Genomic DNA, 26,329 nt, shown 5'->3' on the forward strand with positions numbered 1-26,329 from the left:
AGTCGACAGTCGAATCACTCGTTCCGATAACAAGTCGACTGAGAACCCTAACAATTTTTGGTCCATCTCTAATCAACACCAGCTGATAGAACACACGTGTTTTGTTTAGTTTGAATTTCATCCTGAAATTAACTGTTCAAACTTAATTGACTCAAAAAAAGTAACAAATCTAAATTTATACACAAAACATTCGTCAAAATGAGCAAGAAGAACAAGGCTGGCGCATCCAATTTGGGGCGACAGCTGATCAAAGATCGCTTTGGACATACACCGCGGCGAAAAGTGGATAATGATACTATGGTAAATATTTCGACGAAAGCCTCAGCTCACTTGACTGCATATTCATTTTGTTTGATTTTTAGCTACACACAACAGAATTGCAAGATGGATATGACTGGGGTCGCCTTAATTTGTCCTCTGTGACAGAGGAATCCTCGTTCCAGGCTTTTTTACGCACTGCTGAACTGGCTGGGACAGAATTTCAGGCGGAGAAACTCAATATATCCTTTGTGAATCCTAAGGCAAGGGTGGGCCTTCTAAGCAAAACGCAGGAACAGCAAATGCATCAAAAGCATGAAGAACATCGAGATCAGTTAAAGATCCCACGTCGTCCCAAATGGAGCAAAGAGACTAGTGCCGTAGATTTGGAGCGATCAGAGAATGAGGCTTTTCTAAATTGGCGTCGCGATCTTGCTTTGTTGCAGGAGGATGAGGAGATTCTTATGACCCCTTACGAAAAGAATCTCGAGTTCTGGCGCCAATTGTGGCGGGTTGTCGAACGTTCCGATGTTGTGGTACAAATTGTCGATGCCCGAAATCCGTTGCTGTTTCGTAGTTTAGATCTGGAACTTTATGTCAAGGAGGTGAAGAGCACAAAAATGAACATGATTTTGGTCAATAAGTCAGACCTATTGACGCAAGAACAACGCAAATACTGGGCAGAGTACTTTGATAAGGAGGGTATACGCACAGCGTTCTATTCTGCCACACTGGTAGAGGAGGAACTTAAGGCCGAGAGTGCCAAGCACAAAGATACAGATTCGGCTTTGCAACTTGAAGAGGTAAGAAAAGCAGCTGAAGAAATTCAACAATCCCTGGATGCAGTGGAGCAGACATTGGAGGCCATTGAAAAGAAGATTCAAACAGATGAATTGAAGAAAAATGATTTATCGGTGCTGCCAGGCGACAAAAACAGTCCACGTCTCTTGTCCCGCGTTGAACTGATAGAATTCCTGAGACACGTCTACACAGGACCTCGGCATACGGAGCAGCATGTAACCATTGGCATGGTGGGCTATCCCAATGTCGGCAAAAGCAGTACCATTAATTCTCTGATGACAGTGAAAAAGGTATCCGTTTCGGCCACACCTGGCAAAACAAAACGCTTCCAGACCTTATATCTGGATACAGATATTCTCCTATGCGATTGCCCCGGTTTGGTTATGCCCAGTTTTGTATTGACAAAGGCTGATATGTTGCTCAACGGTATACTGCCCATCGATCAGATGCGTGATCATGTGCCTGCTGTGAATTTACTCTGCGAACGCATACCGCGCCATGTTCTAGAAGATAAATATGGTATTGTGATAGCCAAACCGCTAGAGGGTGAGGATATGGAACGTCCGCCACATTCTGAGGAGCTACTGCTGGCCTATGGATGTAAGTTACTTAGCTATTTTTAAATTCAATTCAGTATAATCAATTTCTCCAATTTGCATTCACTAGATAATCGCGGTTTTATGACTTCGAATGGACAACCGGATCAAGCACGTTCTGCCCGCTATGTTCTTAAGGACTATGTCAATGGCAAACTTTTGTATGCTCTAGCTCCGCCGTCCATCGATCAGGCAGAGTATCATAAGTTTCCTGAACGCCAGCGTAAAGTGATCGAAGAGTCCCAATTACCCGGCCAACAGCAACGAGCGATGCGCGTAAGTTGAACATTCTTTTCGTTGGATTTAAGCATTTTCCACTATATCTCTCTCGATGTACTTTTTGCAGATTAACAAGAGCACGGCCAAAGAGCTGGATCATCAGTTTTTTGAAGCGAAACCCAATCATGCCCATGTCAAGGGTCGTTCCAATTTCCCTCATGTGCGTTTAGCCAATGATGGCAACCTAGTGGCCAGCACTAGTCAGTCCGGTCCAGAAGCGAAACCCTGGCGTCATGTGAAAAAGGAGCGACGCGAGAAGCTGCGTAAAAAATTCTCCCATCTGGATGAACATTAACTTGGGCTTGGCCTGTATTTCTCCAAAACAAAAACCATGATCTTTTAACAGATTTTCTTTGTTTTTTTTTTTTTTTTGTACATTAAAAGAAACTAGAATTAGCACATGATATAGTTTTTTCATTGACCATCCTGCAATGGGTGAGAAATTCAATCATATAATGCCCCCTAAATAGATAAGTTTTATATATGATACCATATGGATATGTATTTACACATGTATTTACTTGGGGGTACACGCAGATACCTCACTTGGCTATAACTTCAAGTCAAGGGCTTAAATCTATATTGTTGGAGTACATTATAAATTGTAAACTATATAGGAATTCTTGTTTTCTTATTGGTTTTTGTGCATTTTTTTGTTTTTTCTTTTTCTCCTTTCTTAAATCTATAATTGTATGGCTCCTTTAACTGTCATACAACTGTTATACACGGCAAATTTTGGCAGCTATGTAAAAGTGGTTAGAGTAAAATGAAATAGGGAAGAAAATATGCTAACTAAACTACATACATACATATACATATGTATGTGCACATATAAAAAATATATGTAGGTATATCAATTTTTGTCTACCAGTTTGTGTTTTTGTTTTTTTGAGCATTAAAAAGTTTCACTTTAAAGCAAAAGCAACAACAAAAATTGCCTAGATTATCAATAAATTAATTCGGATTTGTTTCATACCGAAAAGAAATGCGACATATAAAAATGTAGGAAACACACACACACATTCAGGCATACACACACACACACACACAAGCACTCACACCCACAGGCACACGCACACAGAGACACGTTTGAAAATATACAATATATAAGTTAAAAAAGGAACTGATGATATTACAGGCCGGAGCAACAGCTGGAGCTGACTAAGCATTTGTGACTTGCTGCTATTTGTGAAGAATACTTTTGTCCTCGTAGCGTATGATCGCATCACCGATCTGTTTACGTGAAGCCAAATGTATGCAGTGTGCCTTGCCGGGTTTACTACATCGCCTGGTATCCGCCGCTTCGGCATCAGCATCGCCAGTACTTATACCAGTGGGCAGGGAACCACCGCGTGCCAAATGATTGCGCACATTCTGACCGAAGCGTAAATTGGGTTCCACACCGCGCAATATGTGGACCGTATGTTGGGCGGCCACAAACATGTCCAGTATGCTCGTGACACCCTCAGGACGATTTGGTGCCAGGAGTAGCTCTTCAATATCCAAATCGCTGCGTATAATAGGCAAACCCTGAGGATGCAGAAGTTTTCGCGCTGCAAAGGACAAGAGAAAAACAAATGAAGTTGGATCCAACGGTGATAGGAATTGATCCATTTTTTACCTTGCACATAATCGCGACTATAGAAGGCAATTACATCCTGATTGTGACGATCGAAATAACCGCTACTCTGGCTAACATCGCAGGTATCGCACTCCTTACAGTAATGTGCCCAGCGGCATGGATACATTTGGAAACCGATGGGTGCATATACCTGGAAACCCTGAATGGTATTCATGCGCACTCGATTGAGAAAGTCCGCCTTGAATGCCATGCCCGCTGTGGCCAATAGCACCAAGGAATCCAATCCCAGCTTGGGCAACGCCAAATCGGCAACGGCCAGACTGATCAGCTGCCTGGGTCCATACATTGAGGCATATAGAATCCAATCCTCTGGACTGATGGATTCGCTCATATGTTCGGGCAGTCGTATGCTAACCCAGGCAATGCGTGAGCCATCTGTCTTATACTTTGAGGACAAGTCGAGAGCCAAGGTCTTCAAAGCCTTGAAAGGATCGTCATCACCCTTGCTGGGTGAGTCCAGGCGGTAAAGAAAGATCTGAAATCAAAATATATGTATGTGTGAGCCACTTGCAAATAGTTTGGCCAAATGCGTCAGTACTCACCAGTAGCAGGAAAGTGTTGTCCTGATTGTGCATACAGATTTGTTCGTATTGGTCAACAAATTCCAAGGCATCTGGCACTTGATGTTCAAAGGATGGCAACAAAATGGCTATACGGGTGCTCTCTGTGACATATGGCGAGGGTACAACCTCCACACGGCCCAGGGGTTTGACCACCTCGAAACGTTTGAGCAGCAAACGACGATTCTTGCCCGATCCCTCCTGTAGATTCAAATGCAATTGATAGTCCATGCCTCGTGTGGCATCAAATTTACGATAGGCACTGTGTAAACTATGAAAGCTAAGCTTCGGATGCTTTAATGCGGCATATTGTTGGCCAATCTCTAGGACCTTGGCGAAATCAATGGCCTCGATGCGACTAAGTGGCGCCACCGTATGCTCGGCATTGCCATGCGGCAGATAGCTATGTGTGCTATTTAGTAGCTGCCACGTAAGGATGTCGTGGCGTGTCTCTGGTGTACTAACCGGTGGCACACCCAATGGCCAACGAATTTCCAATATTTTGTTTGAGATGCTGCCGTTGGCTATGCGATAGGATTTCTGTTCCAAGGCATAGCCCCGCTCCTGCACCAGATCCAGATGATGCTACCAAACAAAAAAACTCATGAAATGTAGTTAGTGTCCTGTTTAATGGTTTAAGCTTATTACCTTGGAATAGTAGGCATGCAGACGATAGAAATCTTCAGGACTCTGCACTGGATAGACTGTGGTGGCATTACGGAATGCCTGCTCCTTTGCCAGGGCACTGAGATCCTTACGATGGCGGTCATGTATGTTCAAAGCATAGCTATATTGTTGCATGCCCTACAAGAAGAAAAAAAAAAACACGAAAACAAGTTCGAATACATTAATGTCATAGTCGGTCTCATGATTGCGATCTTATTCCCATAATTATTCGTACATCTATTACCATTCTCGTCCACACACACATGTGTGTGCGTGTGTGTCCGTTCACAGTCATTAAAAACAAAAAGGAAAACAAAAAAAACTTCCTTTTCCATAATTTCTTTCAGTTCGCGTTTTACGATCCATAAAAGTTGAAATATAACGTTTAAAAAGTCATGGCATCGACTTGGCCATATCCTATATCCAATTTAAATTGTTTTGTATACATATCTTCGTGTTTATCCTTCAAATATTCAAATTGCAGTTTGTTTTTGAAGCCAGATGATACTGATATACCTAATTCTTGATGTGGTCACCACGCACAGGGTATAGGGTATTGAAATGCGGCCCATTGAAAGATTCACATGCCTTGTTCGGAGGAGTGCATAATTAAATTAACATCGCCGCACTAAACAGTCGTCGATGTCTTTGGCATGGATGAATGAGAGATCGTTTTTCTTGCTTCCCTTGGGTCCAATGGCTCCAATGTTTCCCCAAAAGCTAATTCTTAGCTCTTTTCTTTCACATTGCCATTTATTTACACACACACACACACACATATGTGTTTAGGCATGTATGGATATATAAAATCTATATGTTAAATAGTTTTCGGATAATTTTATACTTCTTCCGGAGAACATTCACCTTTGTTTTGGCTATATTTTTGTATTCAGAGCATTTATTTGGTTAATAATGATTCTTTGTAGATCGAAAAATGAGCTAAAAGTTACTCATTGCATAGACAAAAGCATTCCCCATATAGCATATAACTTCATATTTGAAGTTATATATAGACTTGATCAGCATGATTTGTCAACCTCTATATCTATTTGTCTAAATCTCATGAGTCTTAAAGCTTCAGATGCAACACAATCGGATGATTAAAATAATACCCAAACTAATATTGAATTTAGTATTAATGTCTTTGTTTCTTTCCATAGAATTATTATAAAACTTAATTTGAACCATCGATTGATTAAACGACTATATCATATAAAGCAATCAAGTTTCAGATTTATAAATGAATACAATTTTAACGTCAAAATCGATTAAGAACAGAATCGAGGCTATATCATAGATCTGACTTCTCTTAGGTGGATCGGTAAGAAAAGTAGGTTTAACTATTGAAATTTCGCAAATTTCGTTAAGCAAACGTAAACTTCTAAAACAAAGTTATTCATAATCACTAAGTTTAAACCCTTTACCAGTACTTATTCTTTATTTTTTGCACATCGTTAAATCGATATTTTCATTCCTTAATCAAACTAAGCACGTTATCAACATGAATTTGTTTGTATGTAATATATGGGGAATTAGAGGATCGAATCTTAAACTCTCGTCCTTTCTGGAGTATCTTTAATTGATTTGTTGGATATATTCTGCCATCTTTATAACATATGCTGGCATTTTATTTATTTTTCCACTTAATAAACTTATAGGGCGAACATTATAATAATTAATCAAATCAAAAAACAAAAACGACAAAATCCACACAACAGAAGCATCGTGCAGACGATGGATGGATAAAAGGATGGATGGATGGGAACGGCGCTTTTGAAGATGCTGCAGCTGCAACAGCAACTGCAAATAAAAGTTGGACGAGATGTGTGACTGTTGTTTAAGCAGCAAGTTAATTAAAACGAGCAAAAGTTATAAAACACGCACACACTACACACACATACACACACACAGCAATATGTATGTATGTTTGTATAAGCATAATTACTCTTGGCTAAGGGACCACACATAAGACATAAATCATTCCATTACCGGACGCGTTTCTTGTTTTTAGATGCGGCATAAATAAATCCGAACCCAAATCCAAACAAAAAGCAAGTTCTAGGTTCATATTTATTTTCTAGTGTTTTTGCTTTTTAATACCCTTACACAAAAAGAGGAATACAAATACAAATACAAATAGATTAAAAAAAAAAAATATATAAAATTTAAAAAAAGTTTCTGACCGACTCACATTTTTTTATAAATATTAATTCTCTTTATTAATAACAAAAAGTGAGTCGGTCAGAAACTTTTTTAAGTTTTTTAAGATACTTATATTTTGAATCGAATTTTCTGAAAGGGTATACAAGCTTCCATTTGTTGGCATTAATATTTGATATTCGTTTCTGTTTTTTCTTGCGAAAATGCGTAAGCAAATAGTAAGCAATTGAGTGTGGTATAATTTATAAATAGATTCTCATCAGCGAATAAACAAAACAATGCGAAAAATATCTCAATAATGATTAGAAACGCATTTTCCTACTTTCTAATCTGCTCTTCAACTGATTTATGATCAGAACGTCTCCTGAGGGCAGCAGGACAACAGGTAGTGGTGGTCAGCACCATATACCAATCCCAAGCAGCAGTAAGCACCAGGACTCATTGCAGTGACTCAACTTCTGGGCTCTCCCAGTTGAGATTAGTCTAAAGTCAAGAAAAAGCGCCTAAACAGATCATCAAATGGTTTCTGTATTGATATTAACATTAACTAAATTCAATTTGAAAGAGTAAGATTAAACAGTCGAAATTGGAAGTCTAGATATTGATCCGCCCTAAAACTGGTTTGGAATTACAATTAGATGTGACGAAAAAGGGAAGACAGTGCTAACAAATACGAAGTTTGCATATCCAAAAGTTAAAGTAAATAAGATTTAATTCACAAATTATTAAAAGTATTGCTATTCTTGTAAGTTTTGTCAGACTTCAGATCATAAAAACTTTAGTTCGTACTTTGGGCTTACGAAGCGATGTCTTCACTGAGGCAAATTTTCAATATATAGCATATAGACTGAACATTTTGCGCCTGACCTGAAGTCAATTTCTGCTTGTAATGGATATTGTATAAAAAAAAAAAACGAACAGAACAGAGCAATTCTGATTTATACCCTTTTTAAAAGCCATGTAAACCTCTTCACATTTGCAGCAATTATCCACTTACACACAACGCACACACACACACACATACATATATATACACACACTTAAAGAGCAGTTCCTGTCAAACTGTCGCTCAAGTATTTCAATTTGTTTTTGCCCCCCTTTTTTGCTATTTGAGCGTGCTTCTCGCATTTTATTTACACACTTTTTTGTTTTGTTTTCATTTCGATTTTTTTTTTCTTTCTTTTTTCTTTATAGACATCTAAGAAATTCTTTGTTGCTACTTGGAAATTAAATAAACTGTCCATCAGCAGCAGCAGCAGCAGCATTGGGTGATGCCTCTGATGGAAGCTGTGAGATGATACGTGTGGAATATGGAGTCTCTGGTCAAATGGTTTGAATGTACATTCGTGCCCTCCCCGAAGCCCCACCTTGTACCCCTTGTTGGGGCTTTGACTACAGCTTCTTCTGGCCATGCTTACTGTTAAACAAGAAGATTCTCCATCTTTCGCTCTCACTCTCTCTCTCTCTCTCTCTCACACTCTCTAACTCTCTGCTTTGGCACTGTCTCTGCTCTGATTTTGATATTTCTTCTTTAATTCTCTGTTCCGTATCTTTTTTTTCATGTGTAGTATTTGCTTTGGGGTTTTTTTCCCTTGTATCCACACTGACTCAAAGTTGTTTGCCGACTCCCCAGCATAGTGACTAATTGGAATGACATGTTAGCTTTGAATTAGATAAAACCAAAATTCGAGTTATAAAATGAGCCTTTTTTAAATGCATATTTGAACTTTGTATGTCTATTCAAATTAACTCACCATTTTTGCGCCCTATTCATAGTTTTGAGTACTACCAAAAATGTGAAACAGTCTTCGACTCCTTGGCAAATGCCCCCTTTCGGCTCTCACAGAATTCGAATTACTTATATGGTACTTAGTAATCTAAATAGCCACCATGTCTTCAGCGCTAAAACTAGTTGGGAATTGCAACTAAATGAAGCGAAAAAGGTTGGCAAAGCCTGCGATACCAAAGTCCACATTCTCCATAAATCTTTTAAATGAATCATCTTTAACAGTATAAAGCGTTTCTGGCAAAGATATTTTATCGCGTAAGCTGTACTTGTCGTTGATATTTGTTGGAAGAATATATTAGTTTGTTTTTGAAGCTCCTTCCTCAATAGCCCATTCCGTCCCTAAGTTGGTTATTGGCGTTCATTTTTGACGTTTTCTTACTGGTCTCAAATCAAATTATTAATCAGTTCTTTCGGCTTGGATACGAAAGGAACGTATGTACATATATGTTAAATCTGTGCTAAAAGGAAGTTCAATTTGTGCAAAGTCAATTTGTAGTCACTGTATATTATGTGTACATATTTTCAGGGTCACTTTATCTGTGTATCAATGAACTGATTTTTCGTTCAAGTAATAGGCGTCACTCAGAGGCAGAGGCAGAGGCAGCGACAGAGGCAAAGGCTGTGGCAGATCAAGATCGAGATCGAGTCCGTGTGTCGCATGTGCTTTTTGACTGTATTGTTATGTTTGTGTGTCGTTTAGTCAACGGCAAATTGTTTAAATAAATAAAACGGCGTCGTGTAGGAAGCGGAGACAGCACAGAAACCATATGAGAGGGAAAAGCACACGACACGACAAGAAGGCCCCTATTAAATTAAACACATGTACACACACAAACACACACAGATCTTTGATTTTGGGACAAATCGAAACATCTGTTAATTGCAACGGTCAGCAGCCCCCAGAAGCCCCTCCTTCCCTCTACTCCATGAAAAGTAGGAGTAAAACTGATTTCTGTTGGTGCCAAAATAATTCAAAAAACTTTGGCATTTCCGTGGCATTTCAATTAAACACTAATTTCAACTTCTCTGAAATTTTGTTTAATCATCGCGAGTTATATAGAAAACTGATAGCATAAACAACTTTTGTGATGCGAGAAGATTTAGGGCGAATAGAAAAACTGAAATATTTTCCAATGTTTTGGAAACTTTTCCTGGTTTTCCATTATACATCAAATTATGTGCATATATGAGTTTTTAAAGAAATGCCTTCTTTCTTGATTAAATCATTGTCATTTGAATACCACTCATTGTTTTAGTTGCAGATTAAATTGGAATAAATCAGGATTAGGTAAGATAACATTGCCATCATAATATAACGAGGATATATAGATCTAATGGGATGAAAATCTAGTTCAAATAATTTTCACAAATATATAACAAATTTATTCTATTGAATTTGGCATTTATAATGTTTTTGGACATATTTTTTCAATTCTATTTATGTATATGTGCACGCTCACCTGAAACGACTCTTGACAGCCGGACACATGGCTAGCATATTTGACACAACGTCCAATATTAATGCTATGATCATTGCTAATTCCAATCCGAACACATCGATCCAAATTGTTACGCATTTTGCGTATGACACTGCTGCTCAGCAATATGCCCGCCTCTAGGGAGCAATAATTGCGATCACTGACCTCCACTGGTTCGGGCGGTGTTCCCGCATTATCGTTACCATCTTGACCTCCTTCCCTATTATGATAATTTGGATATTGTTGCTGCTGCTGTTTGGCATTGTCATGATTATTATCATTGCGAGTTCCGCCCATATAAAGATCAAATGTTATACTCATATGATAGAGCAAGGTATTTAGTTTGCGTGCATCCACATAGACATTATCCGGAACCATAAGAAAATAATCGTAATCATCCAGATAGTTATCCGCAATATATTTAATCACATGGAATGGTCGACGACTTTCACGGGTATCGGTGAAACCGACAATATTCTTTAGCTTGTAATTGGCCTTCACGCTATCCGCATAGATGAAGAATTTTATTTTGTTAACCAAATGGGCAGTGGTCCGATTGAAGGCAGTGGCAAAGGTGTTGATATGCTCCTGCGAGGTCATCACAGCAATAAAGATCTTCTCACGAATGCCCAGCTCCGAGGAGTAATATCGTGGACGTATCACATTTTTTACCTAAATAGACAAAAAACAAAACCAAATAGTATATTAAAAGATCAGAGATTATTTTTCTGGTACCTGAAAAACAAAACCGCAAAAGCTTAACAAAAGTCAGTAGGGTAGGTTAACTTTCATCATGCCAAAGTTTGTATACCCTAACAAGTTTTTATCTTACCTATGAAAAAGATAGTTTTCGAGATATTTAAAAGAACTTGTGATTTACCTAACTATTTTACTCAGTTTGTATTTTGAACAATTTCGTAATGTCATATCTCTCGTAATTTTTCATATTTTAAAATGGTTTCAAACATTTGCCAATTCGAAAAACCAAAACTGTATTACAATTTTTTGCGCAAATCGACCAAAATGTTTAAGGTTAGAACTCATTAGGTGTATCTATTATTAACTCAGTTTGGTCATAGTCACATATGAATGTACAACGAAAGTTTTCTTGACGAAAATGTTTATTTGAACCGATCAATTGCAAAATGTATGATATAGACCCCTGATCTTTACAAAATTGTGTACAATTTAATACAACTGTATTAAACTTAGATTTCTTAAATATTTTGACAAATACTTGAAAAATGAAGTAAGTAAGTCGTCTCGCCGACTTGGGTATACCATACACCAGGTGAAACAAATATTTAAAATTTCGAAAACCAAATGTATGTCTATTAAATTGTTTTAACATGCCTCATACCATATGCTATCTCGCTTACTCTACAAACACACGAGCACTCTAGCGCCGCCACTAGCCAACGGCCAATTCTGCCCTTATGGATCGCGTAGCAAAATACGTTCATACGTATATTTTGTAAGTTTCTAGTCCGAATTCAATCAAATTTGGTAGTTTGATAGAAATAGATAAGATTTATTAGTCTGCCAAATTTGATCGCGCTGGTCAAAAAATTGCAAGAGCCAATCGGTTTTTTCTAAATTATGGAGGCGGAAGTGGGCGTGGCAACATTTTAAAATATATGTATTCTGCGCGCATACTAAGCCAATATACATACTAAATTTGGTGACATTAGCTTTGTTAGTTTTCGAGAAAATCAGTTTTGTTTAATTTTCGGGGGCGGAAATGGGCGTGGCAAAATTTTTAAATAGTCAATATCTGCGCGTCTATTAAGCTAGCTTGCATAACAAATTTAATGTCGGTAGCTTTCATAGTTTTTAAGCAAATCAGAGTTATGTAAATTCCGGGGGCGGAAGGGGGCGTGGCAAAAATTTGAAACAAACTCGATAAGCGTACATACTACACGAGACTGCACACCAAATTTGGTGGCTCTAGCTCTTATAGTCTCCGAGATCTAGGTGTTCATACGGACGGACGGACAGACGGACATGGCTAGATCGACTCAGTTTTTGATCCTGATCAAGAATATATATACTTTGTGGGGTCGGAGATGCTTCCTTCTGCCTGTTACATACATTTTGGCGACTTTAATATACCATTTCACCCTATGGGTGTATGGTATAAAAAGAGAGATTTTGATCTAAAACTGTATTTTCGACAGATTTTTTCAAGGGAAATTATATGAGATGATTCAAAATACCTCACTAGAACATATGATGGGTTCTTTGAAAAGCTAAAGAAGTCATATACACATACTTCGGAAGTGAATAAATCCCTGAAGTGGGTAATATCTATTATTATCTGCTTGTCTTTAGGATACCTTTTCTATAGCTTCTGCCTGAGGCATTATTCGAGATTTTATTTGCTTTTTGTTTCCACAGTCAAAATCGATTACATTTCCACAAAACATGTGTACTTAGGTACTTCAATACAATCAATTTGAACAACAACCCCACAAATGGAATATCTGAAGTGGAGTCCGCTGCTATTGTCTACACTGTAATCGAGTTAACTAAAGGTTCCCTCCTCCCCCACCAAGATTAGATGTAATAGTCAAAGTTTTTATTTTTATTCAAGTGACGTTTGAGGGAATCCCCCGTCGTCTTGACCATAAAATTTGTTTTAATGTTTTTAGTGAAAATGCATTTTGCATGCTCAACTTGGCACTCTTTTTTTTTTTTGTTTCGTTTCATTTTAATGTGTTGACCGACCTTCTCATTATTCGTCAAACATGCGAGACGGTGGGGAATGGGATGGATGGGATGGGGTATTGGTCGATGCCGATACTGATGAGTGCCTGCCTTTGCATCTTCCTGGGCACTTATCCAGACGGCCTTCTCCGCCTCTTCCTCCACACACTTGAGATTGTTAAGTAAACACTTGCGTGAGTAAAGAGAATGAATGTTTAAATGGCTACAGGTTGTGGGAGGTGAATGGGCGGCGTCGAGGTACCGTAAAATTTATGACTAATTAGAAATCATTTTTTTAATAGAGTTTCAAAAAACAAAAACCCGCTATTTGGTGGCACTTAAAAGGCCTCCCCTCCTACTACTCCTCCTTCCAAACGTTAAATAAATGCTCAAGGTTATAGAATGAGGTAAAGGAGAGGAGAGTTGGTTGTTGGTACAGCATGTAGTAAAGTCGTAAAGTTGCAGCTGAAGTTACACAATCAGATATGGACAGACACTTTGGAGTCAATATCTAAAGGTACATAGTTGCATTGCTTATTTGCTCGTCGTCGAAAACAACGTGTGTTCTATGTGTCCACTAATACTGGGCCAGCAATTAGCGATAATCACCATTATTAGTTGTAGTAGTTGAATTGACTTGTCTATTTCTATGACGGGGTCAGGAGGCGGTAGGTGGAGACACTTGAAATTGAAATCAGAATCGAGTAAATCAAGTGCTTTATTACCTTTTCCTCAACATATATACATTGTACAAGATAACCTTGCGCCCATATTATCAATATAAGCTGCTGCTGCTCCACATTATAGCCAATACCTATGTATGTTTTATTATTATTATGTGAGTTTATTCAGCTCCATAGTTCAAAATGCAATCATCTGTGTAAATATTGCGAAAAAGTAAAGAGGTAAATTGCGAGTGGCAACAAAAACCAACAAATATTCACCTAGATCTGGAATAGATGTTTTTTTTTGGAATAACACAAAAAATTAAAGGCCCTCCCCCTCCCACAATACACAAAATGAAAATGAAGTAAGAGTAAGTCCTCGTGCTGACGTCGGTATACCATGTACTTATTAGATTATAAGCACTTTAGCGCCGCCAACGGCCAATTTCTTCGTAGTGGAAAACGTTTTTACGCGTAATTTCATTATCTTTCATCTGATTTTTATAAAATTTGATGCTACCATAGATAACGGTAGCACTTATTAGTGTCTAAAATTTGATAAAGATATATTTAAATATTGGGGTAAAAATTCTATCTACCTAAAATTATTTGATTTGCGTACACACCAAACAAAAGTATATACCAAGATCTAGGTGTTTACACCAACAAACATGTCCAAATTAACTAAACTGTTGATGCTGATCAAGAATATATATCCTATTAAAAAGGATTTGCACGTAGGTTTTGGCGATTCCAATACACCACTTCACCCTCTAGGTGAATGGTATTCGGAAAAAAAGAACCCCACTCACCTGAAAATGATGCATCGAAAATTCGTACGAAATTTTGCGCGTTGTCTTGTCTATTTGGAATTAAAGAATTTTGTTTGTTTTGGTTTTTAACGTGGCCATACGAAATCGTACATAATATCTTCTATAATTGTATCTACCTACATACATACATATTTAAACATACACAAGTGCCGATGGATACACTACAAGGCCAGGTGAATAGAATTTCATTAATAGAAATTGGCCAACCTATTCGGCTTGCCCCAAACATGATGTGTGTGTGTGTGTGTGTGTGTGTGTTAGTGTGGCACGTGGGTTGGGGCTCAATTTAAATTGAAAATCTTGCAATTGCCTTTTACAAAAAAAATTGATAACAACCTGCCCAAGGGAACTTCTAGAGCGGGAAAAGCCTTGTGACGTAATGAGAGAACGGAAGTGTTTCAAGTGTGGATGGGAAAGGCGGGGGGTATAATGGTATTAAAGGGGCTTATCAAAAATTCACAATTATCAGAACCTCACAAACACTCACATACACTCACACATACACACACACCGATATGCGAAGAGACGAATACTTTATTTGTAACATCGACGACATTTTGCCTCATTCCCACAAATTTAATTAAAAAAACATTTGATATTGGTCTAGTTGTGTGTGAGTGTGTGTATGTGTGTGTGTCTGTGTCTGTATCAGTGTGTTTTTATTTACCTAGATAATAGAAGGTATTCAGAAATACCATCAACAATTGCACTAAATGACTCAAATCTGTCTTTTGCACTGGCGACCAATCAAGTCCTCCCTTTCTGTTGATTTCTGACTAATAATTGTGACCATTGATCGTTATTAAGATAGACCATCATAGGCCATCGACCATCGACCATCGGCAGCGACAGCAGCAGCGGCATTGTGTGTAATAAATCTCAAGATTACGACAATATATGGCTCATTAAAAGTGTATAAATATATATATAGAACATATTTGCTAGGCTACTTATGTATATTATATGTTTGTCTTGGCAAGCAAAGTCTATATACGATCCATGAATGGAAATGGACGTCAGATTAAAGCCGCCCAGTCAGGGCTGCACAAAGCTTAGCTGATCTTACGAAAGTTCAGTAATATATCAAGATGGCCAAGTTATTATAGCACGAGTTTTGATCATGATAATTCAGATGGACAATAATTTTAAGATTGATAGATAGAAAGTCACTCCTGCAGAATCAAGTTGTTGCAACCCTAAACTTAAAGACAATTTAATACTTAAAGTGATTATTCATCATGGAAATATTAAACTTCTTTGGTGAAGCGAAACCCAGAATCTGTGCATTTTAATAAAAATATTTATGGTTGAGTTTTCCAAGACATTGAGGTTACTTTTTCTTAGATTATAAAATATTTACAGAAATACAATCTGAACTTTGGCCTAAGAGAGAAGACTATCATTCTGTGGTAGATCAATGAGAAAGAAGGTTATCTCCCTCCATTACAAATTAAAGTGTGTTTGAACTAAGGAAGATTCCCATTCAGTTTTATTTATCTGTTCTTCAATCTAAACTTAAGGATACGCACGTCTTTCTTCTTAAGTCTTCTTAATTTCAATGGGCAATGTTCATTTTTGGGATTCATTTGAGGATTAAAAAGGCTTCATTAAAATAAAGTCTAGATGATAGACATATGACATTTTTTCTGTCATCTACCAATCAATTCTTTCAATCATTTACATATTTGACATAATTATAAAAGTCATCACCTAAAATGTGCAGATTGTTTATGAAGATTAGAGATTATATACCTTGACTATCTATCTAACTATCTATTTGTTTGTCTTGTTTATGTGTGTGTGTGTGTGTGTCTCATCATAAGCCATCTGCGTTTTGTACTCAATCTCGGATCATATTCAGAGTCTCGTCGTCGTCGTTTTGCGCCATTCATTGTGGGCAGTCAGCTAGTAGTAAGTGAGTTGTTGAGTGAGCGGATTGGATTGGCTTGACTTGGGATTGGATCGGTACAAAATCTTAATTGAGACAAGTGTGCCGGCAACGACATAGACATAGACATAGACACAGAGGCAGAGACAGAGACAGCGACAGAGACAGACGGTCCATAGGTCCATAGTGCTTTTTTGCCAATTAATTAAGAACGCAGTTAGACAGACTAAATAGCACATCAATGTACTCTCGAGTGAGATGGGCCTTAAGCCGGAAATGCGACGCGCTTTTCAATTAAGCCTCTCTCTACCACAGTCAATAACTGACTTCAATTTGGTTAAATTCAATTTACCCCTATCCGAAATGGGATCATTGGATCGGATCACTAAACGCTGCCCAATTCCCCAGTTCGTTCAATTATACATATATACATATTTGATAAGCCATTTTATTTATAGTCTAGCAATTGATAATACTGGCCAAAAGAAAAAACTACCGATTATTCTTTTACGCTAAATAAAAAAAGAAAAAGAAGGAAATATATAGAAATGGGAAAACTTAAAGTCACCGACGGGGAATATCCTTTTCCGAATGCAAGGCACCACCACCTGATGCAGCGGCCGATTGTATATATTTATCAAATAGATAATCCCCCACATCGGTTGTGGCTCGCTCCAGCTGACGTATTAAATCGGCCAATATTTTTTGTCCATCGACCTGTTCTTGCAAAAAGTTCGCCTCAATGAAATCACACAAATTGGGATCATTCTCGCTGCTTGCCAATGCATGTAGATCGAGCAAACTTTGATTGACTTCCAATTCCATTTTGAGAGCATGTTTCAGAGCTGCCATTGTGTCTTTGAAACATGGCAACGGTTCGGGAATACCTTCCAATCGAATTAGGCCACCACGTTTATTCATATAGGTCATAATTTTTTCAGCATGTTCACGCTCCTCGGCACTGGCCTGAAGGAAGAATTTATGTACGCCCGGTGAACTGACATCGGCGCGATCAAAGTGATAGGCCTAAACAAAAATCAAAAGAAAGGAAAAAAGTTCAAAGGGAAGACATGGCCTAATGTGTCTTCGTCATCTCTGTCTCTTACCATGGCCAAATATTGATGGCATGCATTTAGCTCCATATTGATTTGATCGTTAAGCTTCTGTTCACAGTTTTTAGCAAAATTTTGACGCATTATCATACACATGTGTCGTTGTCCTTGTAATGCCAGAGAACGCAGAAAATTTGCCATATTTTATATAAGATTTTGTTTTTTTTTTTTGGTTTTTTTTTTTGTGTATAAACGGGAAACCGAGAATTTGTATAATTGAAAATCAATGAATAACTTATAACTAAATATCTTTTACCTACATGACGATTTAAGAAAAGCCAGCTCAAACTGAAAAATCAAAATCAATATACAATAGGGAGAATACTTGAAATTATGCCTAAAAGGTGACCATTCGATGAACCCGACCTTGGGGATGGTTATTGGCGGACTTTGAGATGTGAAATCGGTAATTTTAGGAAGGAAAATCGGTTTCTGGCTATGAAATTGCAGTTTAAGAGGTAAAATTTTCTTCATTTTCTTCTCCAAATAATCCCCATTGTAAATGACCCACCCTGGGAGCAGAAGAACCTTGTTGGTCAGATGAGTAATGATCTAGGGGCAGTTAATGGGTTAAAGTTCAAGGAAAAAACATCGATGTTGAGATAATTACTGACCTAGGGAGACACAGTCAACGGGTTAAGAGAAAGAGAGAGTGAGAGAGAGAGTTCAAAGTGCTTGCCGGCCATCCCGCCCAACTTGCCCCTCTTGTTGGTCGTCAACGTCTTGTCCATTATGCGTTCCATTATTGTCGGCACTTAGCTTAGTCTGTGTGTGTGTGTGTGTACATTTAATATACACTGTATATTTGCTTTTTAGCAACAACAACAACAACAACAACAATAAGCACAACTAAGTTAAGTAAACGCAGTTATTGTCTTTTATTAAGTGAATGGAAAAAAATGACTTTTGTCCGAGTTTGTTTTTTTACAATGTTTCTCCTAACCCCAACTTAGGGCATCATGAATGAAGCAATCAGTTTGTGTGTGTGTGTGTGTGTGTGTATACATACGATAAAACATTCAAATCCAATATATATAATCGTGATAAAGCTTTAGACTGTTTCCAACTTGAAATCAATTAAAGATCAAGTACTTGTTGATAAGGGTATGCCGACTTCATTATGGTTTCAAATTTCAATGCGAACAAGTTTTTCAGACATTATCTATATATACACACTGCCCCACACACACACACACACACACACACACACACACACACACACACACACACACACACACACACACACACACACACACACACACACACACACACACACACACTGGACATTACGCACAACACATTAAAAAAAAAAACTCTGACTCTTGGAACCATGTGCGGCGGCAACCGACAACGACTCATAAAAACGCAATAATAAAGTAAAGTAAGTAAACTAAAGTAACGTAAAGTAAGCATATTTTTTATTTTTTTTTTGTCCATACACATGCTGACACACGAACCTCTACTCTACTCTATGTGGAAAAACGTGGGGGGTTATGCAAATCATTGTTAAAAAGTGAATACACCATCATAACCATCACTTAAACACACACACAAACTGTCTGTCTACTTATATAAAGAAAAGACATGGAGAAAACACAAAATGTAGGTATGGTCCGATTTAGTTCGTAAGAAAACCCCATCAATATCTTAACGATGGCAAAACTATAATTTCTATAAGCCATAGTCAAGTAAGAGGCAATTGAGATTCTTCTTAAATTCGGGTTCCAATTTGGGCGATCAGAATCCGATTAGGGGTCATTTACAATTAAGTTTTTACATGAACCTATTGGTTAAATCGATTTGGCGTCTTTTAACTTTACAAATTGATTCAACAGTTTTATTTTTCTTGAACGAGAAAGGAAAATGTATTTAATCCCTAGTCGAATAAGGTATTTTAGTTAAAAATCAGATAAAAATAAGTTACTATTTATCACATCTCACAATAGAAATAAACTTTTTAGAAAGAGAGTTTAAATATCTTTCCCCAATTTCTTGTTTATATTGCTTTTCCTTTTAGAATGGCAATGAACACTTTTTTCTAACACATCCTTGTTAGTTCTTTCCGCTAACAAAGGATCATTATATTAGGCCATTTTCATAATCCATTTTGTAATCCACAAACTTTAAAACTCGAGATAGAGATGGATAGAAACCGTGCCAGGCTTCAAATCTAGTGGCAATTGTGAAATGGGGACACTTTACCCCCTAATGTATGCAATAGGCAGTCTAAGAATTCGCTTAATGAAACATTTAAAGAAATATTGTTTTATGGATAAAAATATTCTCTTCAAATCAGGACTATTTTAAGCCTCAAAAAAAGTTATAAATTTGCTGTAAACGATTAATATCTTTCTAGTCTATTGCATACTTGAAGGGGCAAACATTGCCATCATTTCACAGTTTCAGAACGGCCTATGGCTTCTAGTGAAATTTATTTGTTTTTTTTTTTGCTCAAATCAGGAAGTATCAAACAACTTGTTTAACACTTAAAGTTTCTTATATTTGGTTGACTTTATGGCAACTAACCAAAAAAAGAACCAAAAAAAAAAGAGACCATTACAGACACTCAATAAACCAAAAACGTGCAAGAAATTTATTAACATTAACAAAAATTTGCGGCAAAGGCAAAAAAAAAAAGAAGAGACCGCAAAAAATATACAATAAAATTGTTTTATACATTCTTCTTTGTGGCTGTTTAATATAAAATTCAAACGTTTGCAAAAAGAACAAAAAAACAAAGGAGAAACAATTTAAATATGTTTAAACGAATTTCGACGGGTAATAAATTAATTATTAATTTGCCGTGTGATCTAATTTATAATTTGTATGCGTTTATTTGTACAAAACGAAATTGATGAGCCTGCAGTTTAAACAAAAATTTGCGCACCTTCGGCAAGTCATGCCGTGAAGTAAGCTTTGCACCTAAAACAATGGCTGGACGGACGGAGGGAGGGAACAATATGAAGCGGAGCGTACATAAATACGTACGGATCGGTAAAGGGTAGGTAGGTATGTATATTGTTGTACTATGCTCTGCAGGTTCCCGCGTGTGCTATCAAAAATCGACAACAACGACGACGACAACTTTGATAAGAAGAACAATTTAAGCTACTAAAAAAGAAATGAAAGATGACGTCCGACTTACTCTGACGTTGCCTTGATATATGTAAGTGGGAGGCAGCAGTAGTAGTAGGTGCGGTAGCAAAAAAAAAAGAAGAACACCCAAAAAGAAACAAAGAAAGAATTAAATAGGTTTGCCTCTTCTGGAGTGAAATTCAACACTCAACAAAATCAGAGATTTTCGGATTCATTTTGCATTCAAAGCGAATACGAGGGGGCCACCCATCCAGAATGATTTACAGAAGGAAACAGAACAGAGGGCCACCAATTGGTTATTCAAGAATGATATTGAATTCACTATTCATTTTAACCCGATGCTGGTCGTCTATATGGCGTATATACATATGTAAGATATAAGAATTCAGTGTTAATTTGATGGAATATACAGACTTATTTTATAGTAATAAGAATTTTGAGATAAATTTATTATGATATTTCAACTTAAAAGCCATCCAAGCCATGGATTAAGTTTATTTACTTTGATTTAAACAATTGCAATGTGTATCTAAATAAATAATCTATATAACTAACGAAACGAAATTGCAATAAATTAAATGAGTGTTTTATTTACTCAATATAAACAATAAACTTTTCAATCTCATTACATATACCTATATAGCTTTCATACCAAGATAACATTTTAGTTATAATGTTTAATTGGCACAATTAATCGTTGTCTCATTGCATTATTATTTCATAAATTATTGAAGTTTTAAATATTAATAAAGAACTGAATAGGGTATCCAAATTTCACCAAGTAGCCATAAAAGTCAGCTCCCAGCTCCCTAATGGATTTAGAAGTCTTTTATACAGATTATAGTTCTTATTTAAAGGTGTTGCCCATACATCACTTTCTCTCTTGATCATTGAAAGGACTTCTAAATTATTTGCTAAGCAAAAGGTTTCGATTTGATAAAGCTAGTTGATATCAATCAATAGACATTACATCTGCCGAAAGGTGCTCCAGAGGATATTGTGTTAAGGTGTTAAATGACACTCTAATAAGTTTATTTCCAAAAATTGTCCAGTGAGATTGCAAATTTAATCGTTTTAAGTAGAAACATTTTTATGTGCCAGTTTTTGTTTCGTTGCCTTTTTTTTTGGAAATGAAGGAATACTTTTGGGAAAAATGAAACATCCCACGATTTAGGATTCATAGGACTTGGAAATGACATTTCTTCAAGAACACGTGCTGTGCCTTATTCAAATTTATTTGGGAAAAGAAAAAGGATATTGTTAACGTTTATGTATATTTGTTTTGAAATGAATATCTTGTGAAATCGAATAACTATAGACAATTTGGCAATCTTTATGGGTTATTTGTCTAAATCTAATGCAAATCGATTTCCATATAGTGTAGTGTATGAGTGTTTATTTGATTGGGTTGGGAAAGTGGTGGCGGCGGCAGCACAGAACGACGTAAGCAGGCATCGACGGAGGTGGCGATAAGCAAGAAGGTCAATAAATTGCTATCAGTATCAGTTTGCTGACTGCCTGCCGGCATGACTGCCTGATATATGAGTCCCAATGTGGATGGCGACTCATTTTTACACACACACAGAAAGCATTTGCATTTAAAAAACAAAAACAAAAAAAAAAACTAACAACTAACACATGAATTCCACAATACAGCATGGAGCTAAAAATCGGGATATATGTAGGCTATGGAGTGAATGACTTACCGGCTTTTTGGCCGCCAGCGGCTTATTGATCAAATTCAAATGTGGCTCAAAATCCTGGCCAAAACGTTCGATTAGTAAGTTCTCAGCGGCTTCTTGTGGGCATTCTTCTTGCTGGACTAGCTCCCAAATATCCTGCGGTATGTAGAAGCTCAAGACGAGTCCCAATAGCAGGCCAATGACAAAATAATGATTACGATTCAAAGAGGCAACTGGTCTACGCATGTCTAAGGCCTCTCTCCTTTAGGGGGGTGGGGATTGCACTTGAACTTGGATCGGTTTACGTGAGATTGGATGAAGGGGGAAAGAGAGACCAAGGGAAAAGAGAGAAGCGCAATAGAAATGGGTGGCGGGAGAGACAGAGAGGGTAAGAACTGGAACTTGGTTTTGGTGTTCTGGAGGTGACCACTGTCATATGAACATTTTATAGCTTTTTCCGACTTGGTCTCGGGACTTGGTCTTGGATGCTGTTGCACTTGTTGATTCTTTTCTTTTCGTTTGTCGGTTTTTGTGGTATCTTTTTTGTTGTTGTTGTGGTTTTAACGAACTGTTGGCTGCTTCGGCTTCTGCTGGGCCTTTAAATTGGTATTTATTTTTGGCAACAATAATCTTTATAAATGTTTGCTCTTGTTTTTTGGCTCTCCCCTTGAGTCTTTCGATGTTGTTGTTCTTATTTCTGTTATATTGCCCTTGCCGCCTTTTGCATTTGCCGCTAAAATCGGCATTTTCGATACATTTCCACTTTATTATCACAAAACACACTCTCGAATACGCTTTAAATTCCAATTCATAACATTATTACAAGCTGCCGCCGAAAGACAACCAAAAAAAAAAAAAAACAATAAATAATTTATAATTTAATTAAAATAAGAAATGCCGGGAGTCCGAGTACCGGTGCGATCCGCTCGATGTTTGATGTTCGACTCAAAAGTTCGAGTTCGAATCATGTTCGAGTTCGACTCTTTTGATCGCCTCATTTGTTCGAGTTCGACACTTTTGTACGATTCGTGTTCGAGCTCAAATCACTTGCTCGACTTCGACTCTTTTGTTTTGTTATTGGAGCAGTATCGATATTTTCGAATTTCGAGAAAATGTCGATATATATCGATTGTAAATTTTACCGGCTAAATCAAAAGCAACTCTGTTGGTGAGTGATTACCATTTATCGTTATCGCGGATTAAAATCGACAACGTTGTTGTCGTTGTTGTGTCGGCTGAGAAGAAAAAATGAAATTTGGATCAACTTTATATTCATGGTGTGACAAAAGCTAACGGGATATGGCCAATGCCGTAATTGTGCTCGACAATGGGGCGCACACAGCCAAGGTGGGGCTAGCTCATCAGGATGAGCCACGGGTTATTCCCAATTGCATTATGAAGGCAAAGAGCGAACGACGCCGGGCCTTTATTGGGTCTCAGATCGAGGAATGCCGGGATACATCGGCGCTTTTCTACATCCTGGCTTTCCAGCGGGGTTACCTTCTAAACTGGGACACTCAAAAGACCGTGTGGGATTACATATTCAGTAAGGATGGCATCGGTTGCACACTGGATAATCGGAATATAGTTATTACGGAGCCGCAGATGAATTTCCAAAGTGTGCAGGAGGCCATGCTTGAGATGCTTTTCGAAGAGTACCGAGTGGCTGGGCTCTACAAGACAACAGCTGCGGATCTTGCTGCCTTCAACTATGTGGCGGATAGCGAGGAGCGGACTACAATGCAATCACTCAACTGTATTATTATCGATGTAGGCTATAGTTTCACCCATATTGTGCCCTTTGTCCTGGGACGTCGAGTGCAGGAGGCTATTCGCCGCATCGATGTGGGCGGTAAGGCTCTGACAAATCATATGAAGGAACTGATATCTTACCGTCACCTCAATATGATGGATGAGAGCCATGTAGTCAATCAGATCAAGGAGGATGTGTGCTTTGTGGCCGAGGATTTTAAAGATACAATGCGTGTCCATCAAAGTGAAGCAAAGCGGAAACAGGTGGCCATCGATTATGTACTGCCAGACTTTACAACAGTAAAACGTGGCTATGTACGCATACCAGGACATCCACGTGAGGATGAAGAGCAGCAGCAGATGGTGCCACTGTGCAATGAACGTTTCACAGTGCCTGAATTGCTTTTTAATCCCTCCGACATTGGCATACCTCAGGTGGGCATACCAGAAGCAGTAGCTGATGCGCTACAGGCATGCCCCTGGCAAGCTCATCGTGAACTCTTGCTCAACATTCTAATTGTGGGTGGAAGTTCCCAGTTTCCTGGCTTTTTGCCGCGCCTAAAACGGGATTTACGGGCCCTGGTGCCCGACGATCTAGAAGTATCCCTAATTTGCCCCGAGGATCCAGTGCGTTATGCTTGGTATGGTGGTAGGGAAATCGCCACCAGTCCCAACTTTGACGAATTTCTCTATACACGCGATGATTACGAGGAATTCGGAGTACATGCGTTGCAACATCGTTGAGTCCCGAATCGAAACATACGGCCTGTTTAGTATTCCTTAACTAAAATATATATTCAAATTCAGATGAATTGGATTTCCAATATTTCTCGTAGAAACTAGTTAACAATTTGTGTATATTAATTTCGTTTTTCCATTTATAATATTATGAATTATGTTTTAATAAACAGAATTAAGCATCTAATAATAACTAAATGGGAAACAAAATTAACTAAAGAACATTATCTAAAGCGTAGCACATTACAGAAAGTGTGTGTGTTAATTATTCAACAACAAACTTAAATTTAAATTAAAAACCATATTGAGTTTTTATATCGAAATAGAATATACATTATAAATTGGATTTCAATGGGATTGAAATTCTTTTTGAATCCCATAATCCATACTTAGACTTAGACATGTCAATTTGCGAGGCGGGTGAGACGGCATCCATGGGGCCATGATGATTACATGTTAAAGGATTCGCCGCAACCACAAGTGCCCTTAATATTCGGATTATTAAAGACAAACTCACTAGATAGCTTAGATTCTACATAGTCCATTTCGGTGCCTGCAGTAAACAAATTAAGTACAATTAGGGCAAGTTTTTGTTGTAATAAAAAAACTGTTACATAATCTCCAAAATCTATGACTTAAGCCGAATCCCCAACATTCGTTCATAGTCCTTTGAACAGTATTCTTTTGCATTATGCGAATGTAACAACATGAACAACTTACCTAGCAATGAGAGTTGTGCCTTCTTGTCAATGAAGACCTTGACACCATCCTGGACTACCTCCTCATCCAATTTGTCTGCTGGGAAATGTAGAAACAATCAAAATCAATTCAATGCAAACCCTCGAAAGAGAGTAGAAGGTCGAACTCACCTTTGTGACTGGCATAGTCCAAAGTGTAGGACAGGCCATTGCAGCCGCGTTGACGTACACCCACTTTAAGGCCAACCTGAAAATAAAATAAAGGATGTTTCGTCAATTTAAACTAGAATTTATTAACGTGTTTGGTTTTCTTACAAAATCTGGTTTATCCTGGAGTAAAGATTTGATTCGTTGCACAGCAGCCGGAGTCTGTTTCATAAAAAGAAGAGCATAAACATTAAGTAAACAACTGATAAACAACTAATCTCTGACTTGGCCCCATGCAGAAGGTGAGTCTGAGATTCAACAATTTCATCATGTTGTCGGTCATCCACTTGCCACTTACCAAAGTCAGGGCCGCTCGTGTTGGTATTAATTTTCGCCCCTTGACGGCCCGCACTGTTGCTGTTGCCACCACACGTGTTGCCATTGTTTTGAAAGCCTTTCCACTTTTATATAATTTTTGTTTTTCACTCCGTCCCTATGAAATTTCAACGAAAATATGTTTCGAAACGCGTATGTGGTGAATTCTAGTGTTGTATAATATAAATTATTGGGTCGACGGAACTAGTTCCTGTAAGAGTCAGCTGATGACGGATGCAATGTGGCTGATGTTTCATTTAAACGAAGAACAAATTTTGTAATTATCAAGATATTTATAATAAATTCAGTAAATATATGTGTCAACGAATCAAAAATATTTCAGGTTTCTCTGAACAGATGTAAATAAGAACTAGTTCACTAGAGAAGTGCGTACGTAGGATCAGGATC

The 26,329-nt window shown here is 37.8% G+C and overlaps 5 protein-coding genes across 6 annotated transcripts; 2 read left to right on the plus strand and 3 right to left on the minus strand.

Moving 5' to 3' along the window:
- Positions 1 to 71: 71 nt before the first annotated feature.
- On the plus strand, positions 72 to 2,333 carry LOC6649298 (large subunit GTPase 1 homolog). The gene is made up of 4 exons (XM_002071632.4): positions 72 to 300; positions 363 to 1,659; positions 1,726 to 1,931; positions 2,002 to 2,333. The coding sequence occupies exons 1-4, from the start codon at positions 199 to 201 to the stop codon at positions 2,227 to 2,229; spliced, it is 1,833 nt and encodes a 610-aa protein (XP_002071668.1). The 5' UTR covers positions 72 to 198; the 3' UTR covers positions 2,230 to 2,333.
- Positions 2,334 to 2,990: 657 nt separating this feature from the next.
- On the minus strand, positions 2,991 to 23,164 carry LOC6649299 (chondroitin sulfate glucuronyltransferase). The gene is made up of 6 exons (XM_002071633.4): positions 22,236 to 23,164; positions 10,212 to 10,901; positions 4,785 to 4,940; positions 4,119 to 4,721; positions 3,556 to 4,051; positions 2,991 to 3,487 (listed from the first exon to the last, which is right to left on the minus strand). The coding sequence occupies exons 1-6, from the start codon at positions 22,455 to 22,457 to the stop codon at positions 3,117 to 3,119; spliced, it is 2,538 nt and encodes an 845-aa protein (XP_002071669.2). The 5' UTR covers positions 22,458 to 23,164; the 3' UTR covers positions 2,991 to 3,116.
- LOC6649300 (soma ferritin) lies at positions 16,750 to 17,688 on the minus strand. The gene is made up of 2 exons (XM_002071634.4): positions 17,428 to 17,688; positions 16,750 to 17,347 (listed from the first exon to the last, which is right to left on the minus strand). Exons 1-2 carry the CDS (start codon positions 17,572 to 17,574, stop codon positions 16,886 to 16,888), a joined length of 609 nt encoding a protein of 202 aa, XP_002071670.3. The 5' UTR covers positions 17,575 to 17,688; the 3' UTR covers positions 16,750 to 16,885.
- Positions 23,165 to 23,413: 249 nt separating the features above from the next.
- LOC6649302 (actin-related protein 6) lies at positions 23,414 to 24,899 on the plus strand. Its single transcript, XM_002071636.4, has one exon. The coding sequence runs from the start codon at positions 23,511 to 23,513 to the stop codon at positions 24,705 to 24,707; it is 1,197 nt and encodes a 398-aa protein (XP_002071672.1). The 5' UTR covers positions 23,414 to 23,510; the 3' UTR covers positions 24,708 to 24,899.
- An 88-nt stretch (positions 24,900 to 24,987) lies between these two features.
- Positions 24,988 to 26,090, minus strand: LOC6649303 (iron-sulfur cluster assembly 1 homolog, mitochondrial). Of its 2 annotated transcripts, none has more exons than XM_002071637.4 (5): positions 25,905 to 26,090; positions 25,715 to 25,768; positions 25,571 to 25,646; positions 25,422 to 25,496; positions 24,988 to 25,254 (listed from the first exon to the last, which is right to left on the minus strand). In XM_002071637.4, the coding sequence occupies exons 1-5, from the start codon at positions 25,986 to 25,988 to the stop codon at positions 25,151 to 25,153; spliced, it is 393 nt and encodes a 130-aa protein (XP_002071673.1). In that variant the 5' UTR covers positions 25,989 to 26,090; the 3' UTR covers positions 24,988 to 25,150. The 2 variants fall into 2 exon arrangements, with proteins under 2 accessions (XP_002071673.1, XP_015032645.1); XM_015177159.3 differs by having other exon boundaries at positions 25,422 to 25,499.
- Positions 26,091 to 26,329: the final 239 nt, after the last annotated feature.

The sequence above is a fragment of the Drosophila willistoni genome, assembly GCF_018902025.1.
Source record: "Drosophila willistoni isolate 14030-0811.24 chromosome XL unlocalized genomic scaffold, UCI_dwil_1.1 Seg141, whole genome shotgun sequence".
NCBI classification, from domain to species: Eukaryota; Metazoa; Arthropoda; class Insecta; order Diptera; family Drosophilidae; genus Drosophila; species Drosophila willistoni.